Source organism: Stegodyphus dumicola, chromosome 11 (genome assembly GCF_044657685.1).
Source record: "Stegodyphus dumicola isolate Sdum_Otavi_A_Nest chromosome 11, ASM4465768v1".
Lineage (NCBI taxonomy): Eukaryota > Metazoa > Arthropoda > Arachnida > Araneae > Eresidae > Stegodyphus > Stegodyphus dumicola.
In genome coordinates, this window is record NC_140778.1 from 97,769,776 (window position 1) to 97,774,453 (window position 4,678).

Genomic DNA, 4,678 nt, shown 5'->3' on the forward strand with positions numbered 1-4,678 from the left:
GTTTAGAATTGTGGTTACGATGTCAAACAGACACTACCAGAACGAAATGTAAAATTTTCAGAAAATTCAATCATTTCTTATGTTATAATGAAAGGGATACCCTTTCTTATATGCGAAATGAAGATAACTGGTGTGAGATATGTAAGCAAAGTCCTCTGTATTTCATTTGCGACGAGAATTCATGTTGCATTTCTTTTGGAAACTTGGTATACGAATGTCCCCGAATTAACCATGATCACTGTTATAATAATTGCTATGGAGGTTTTGTAGAAAACTTTTCTTTTAACTGTCAAATATGAACAAAAATACTGATACATTATGGCAATATTCTGATTAATCATTTTTATTTTATAAACACCCTGAAATTTTTGTTGATATGTAATGATTCCTTTTATGTTTGTAACAATGTGAAATGTACTTTTTGTTTTATTTGATTACTTATTGTATTATCAATATAACATCTCACATGGTGTAATGAAGATAATGGGTTAGTTTCTATATAAATTTACAACGAAAAATCGTTTTGATTTCTTAAAATGTTCATTTTAATTTCTGATACTTATATGCGAAATGAAGATAATTGGTGTGAGATATGTAAGCAAAGTTCTCTGTATTTGATTTGCGACAGGAATTTATGTTGTATTTCTTTTGTAAACTTGATACACGAATGTCTCGCGAATTAACCATGATGACTGTTATAATAATTGTTATGGAGGTTATGTAGAAAACTTTTCTTTTAACTGTCGAATATGAATAAAAATACTGACACATTAAGGCAATATTCTGATTTATCATTTTTATTTTATAAACACCCCCTTCATGTATGTTTCGACGAAAAAGAGGGGGGAGGGAAAGAAATTTTTGTTGATATTTAATGATTCCATTTATGTTTGTAATAATGTGGAATGTACTTTTTGTTTCATTTGATTACTTATTGTATTATCAATATAACATCTCACATGGTATAATGAAAATAATGGGTTAGTTCCCATATTGGATTTACATCGAAAAATCGTTTTGATTTTTTTTAAATGTTCATTTTAATTTTTGATACCTTTGTATATTTTACAACAGTAATATGTTTTTTTGTTTCATTTGATTTTTTCATTGTATCATGCATACAAGAATGATTATTTTGTATTAAGCTTCTGTAATCCTTTAGAAAAAAAATAAAAAAATGGACCTTATCCAAGAGGTCCGGTTTTAGTATCTTCTTGGAGGAATTTACATTTTATTAATTTCTTCAAGGCAGATGCTTTTACCGGAAAACAAAACAGTGGAATAGAAAAAGGCAGCTCATAAATAAGTGTAAAAATGTATTATTTATCTATATATCTGATATTTTTTTTCAGAGACAAAAAAAAATTGCATTTGAAAGAAAAAAAATCCTTTTTATTGATCAAATTGTTTGTGTTACACACAAGTGCGATGTAATTCTCGCACAATAGCATCATCATTCAGAATAACAAAGTAAGCAATTTTAATTACATAACTTTCATCTCTTATACATTCACTTTCATATTAAGTTTTTTTCGAAGAAACACAATCCAACATGCTATTATATAATTTACTACATGCCGAAAAAAGAGCTATTTGTTCATTTTGAATGTATAAGTAGCAATATCCATATTGTTGTTGTGGTTGATGGTCAGCTTTATGAATAATATGCTTGACCACTTCGGCATTCTTCAAAATTTTCAGGTAATGACGATTTCCTTTCCCGCTAGTGTTTTCATCGTAAAGAGCATTACGAATGCAGTCGCTTAGGTTTTTAAAGAAAAAATGATTAATTTTTTCAACGTGTACTTCTTCAACAGGACTGTTTTCGGAGTTTCCAGTGTGCAAATAGCCTTAACGTTCCGTCGTCGACTTCTGAAGCGTTAGTGATGTTTTGCAGGAATAACACGCATATTTATCAAAGACACAAAATTTTGTTTCTTGGCATGAAAAGCATGATAACAGCGGCGACGTTTGAATTTTTTTTAAAAAAATTCCCTAATAAAAATTTCATTTTTTTTCTTATCTTTCGTGCAGAGGTCCTTCAAAGAGTACCCTCTTACCATACAAAATAAAAAATAAAGAGCAAATTTTCCGCAGGATGTACTGGTATCATCTTGAAAGCATATTTTATTATAAAATGTTTTGTTAGCGTTGGTCATTAAAAAGTTTAAAATATTTTTGTTAGATGGAGCAAGACCATAACTGTCGAAGTAATATGCCGTGCTGTTTTTCTTAAAATATATCGAAATCCAGTGGCTCCCAGGTAAAGTATGCGGATCCGAATTCACTATAAATGAGGAGTAATGTCTCTTTCGTAAGGGTATGAAATCGGAAGGATATACACCTCCAAATGTTTTTTTGATTCGACTGTCGCCACAGGCATATTGACACAGAGTTAAAGTATCCATTACCGCCTTTGTTCGAAATGAATATTTCTGTATATGCTTTTAAACACTTCTTCGTACACTTGATGTTTCTTTGATGGGAAAATTTCAATAATTTTTTCGGCAAAAGCGAGAAAGAATGCAATGCGCAGGTTCGCTATTTTATTGGAAAACATCATATCGCCTATACTTCGAATTACCTCCTCGCCTGCACCCGCCTCCTTAGCTAGTTCGATAATTTCATTTCCGTATATTTGCAAAACTTCGTCCATGATTTTTAATAATCTGTCGTGACTCCGCGTGACTTGTCTATTTCAATTATGTTCCTGTATTCAGCATAGACTATCAGGGTAACTGTTTCTGGCAAGGCCGCTGCAAATTTGATATCAATGGCTATGTTTCCGCTCTTATTTATGCTTACGTGGCTTTCATTAGATGCCATATCTGGAGTCAAATCAACGGCATATAATGTATACCCATCTTTGTATTCATCAAAGGAGATATTAATGTTGGGGCTTGAATGATATCGATTTAAATCTGTAAAGATGCTTAAATAACTTCGCCCATAAAATGTTTTTTCGAAATTGGGCTGATAGGGTTTGGAAGGTATCATCTGTCCCCCATTTAATATGCATAGGTAGTTTAGGTTATAGTGATGAAATTTAAAAGGATTTCTGTTGATGCTTCCATTATAGGCGGCATCAGATACAAAACCTAGAATGAGACGTGTGGGTAGCTGACCAATAAAAGCGTTTGCTATAGTTGTCGATTGCAAACCGCTCGATATTGCAAAACTTTTTATGTCAATCCTACGAATGGGCATCTTAATAACTCCTTTTTCTAAAGCCTTTTCGTGTGCTATTAGGATGGAGGGAGCCACGCTGACTTTTCTCACGTATAGTTTTGCTAACTGAATTCTAATTTTATAATTGTCGTTTGCCGACATCAAAGTGAAAACATCTTTATGCCTTTCCAGTTTAATGCGTACATTAACCCCGTTGACTAACAATTTCGGTTGAGTGGCCAAATCGAAGTGCAATGGTCCCACGAGGTCGAGGCTTTGGCTAAGCTTGCAACGATTTGCACGCGTTGTATAACCTTCGTTTTCGTCTCCCACAACATCATGCTTAGATGCAGTATCTTTTGCAAATAAGCCAGCACTCAGTAGATTATCTTGACCTGATTTGGAATAGAACAACAAACTTTCCAAAAGGGCTCTATAAGAATAATTCACTTGTGACGAAACCTGTTTATCATTTAAAAATATTGAACACTCGGAAAACAATGTGTTTAAAATATAATTAACAGGTGCCACCCCGTCGGCGTCGGTGAGATTGGTATCGTTTTTTTTTTCGTTATTTTAAGTCGTGTGTGTAGTATCGTATGCGCCAAATCCAAATAGTGTTCACCATTACCGCTAATGTAAAATTCTATGGGCGTCTTATCAGACAATGAAGATACGGGGTGAATTTCCACGAAGGAAGAGGAATCGATGCCCAGTTGTACGGCGACACCATTAAAGAGATCCAATTCGCTCTTAAGGCATATAACCCCCTGAGTTTCCATTACTATTAATCTTTATGTAAAAATATCTGCTTTTGTCTTAAAACGCTTGCTCTTTGATTGACGATTTTTCCTCTTGCGCTTTCTTTTTATACCTTCTCCCCTCTGTAATTTTTCAAAAATATCACTTTTTATTTTATTAGAGGTCTCACGTAACCTGCTCCGAGCAGAGTCCTTAAATGACGATCCCTCTGCAACATCTGACAAGACGTTCTTTCCTGTTTGCATCAACTGTTTGCCCAAATAACGACCAGCTCTAAGTGCCAACGGCGTAATGTATCGACGCAAATCTCCAAAAAACCCATAACCTCGTTGGTGAGGTATACCTTGAAAGTAAACACCACCGCCACCACCAACTTGAGCGCAATAATAGGATTCGCACTCTTTCTGATTTAAGTGCATTTCTCTAAGGATGTTTTAAGAAAGTGAGAGGAAAGCTTGAAAAATCTTCAATTTATATAGTTTTCTTACGGCGAAAAGACAGGACTACAAATGTTTTTCCTCCCGTAAAGGTAATTTTTTTCCCGCTACTCGTTCTCAGTTCTATTTCTATCGTTTCCACATAGTGCTTTCGCAAAGGAAAATATATAGATTTTTCATAATGCTTCACAATTTGATCATTTTTTTCATTCACGCAGGGAATAACCCTTAGCAGCGGAACATGCACATCTCCAACGTGATGTGATTCGATTAAATCGCTGTACACAAAAAGTTCTGTAATGCCCCCGTAC

At 34.1% G+C, this 4,678-nt stretch overlaps 1 protein-coding gene across 1 annotated transcript; it reads right to left on the reverse strand.

Moving 5' to 3' along the window:
* Window positions 1-2,661: 2,661 nt before the first annotated feature.
* Window positions 2,662-4,349, reverse strand: LOC146994220 (uncharacterized protein F54H12.2-like). Its single transcript, XM_085826333.1, has 2 exons — window positions 4,043-4,349; window positions 2,662-3,563 (listed from the first exon to the last, which is right to left on the reverse strand). Exons 1-2 carry the CDS (start codon window positions 4,347-4,349, stop codon window positions 2,662-2,664), a joined length of 1,209 nt encoding a protein of 402 aa, XP_085682459.1.
* Window positions 4,350-4,678: the final 329 nt, after the last annotated feature.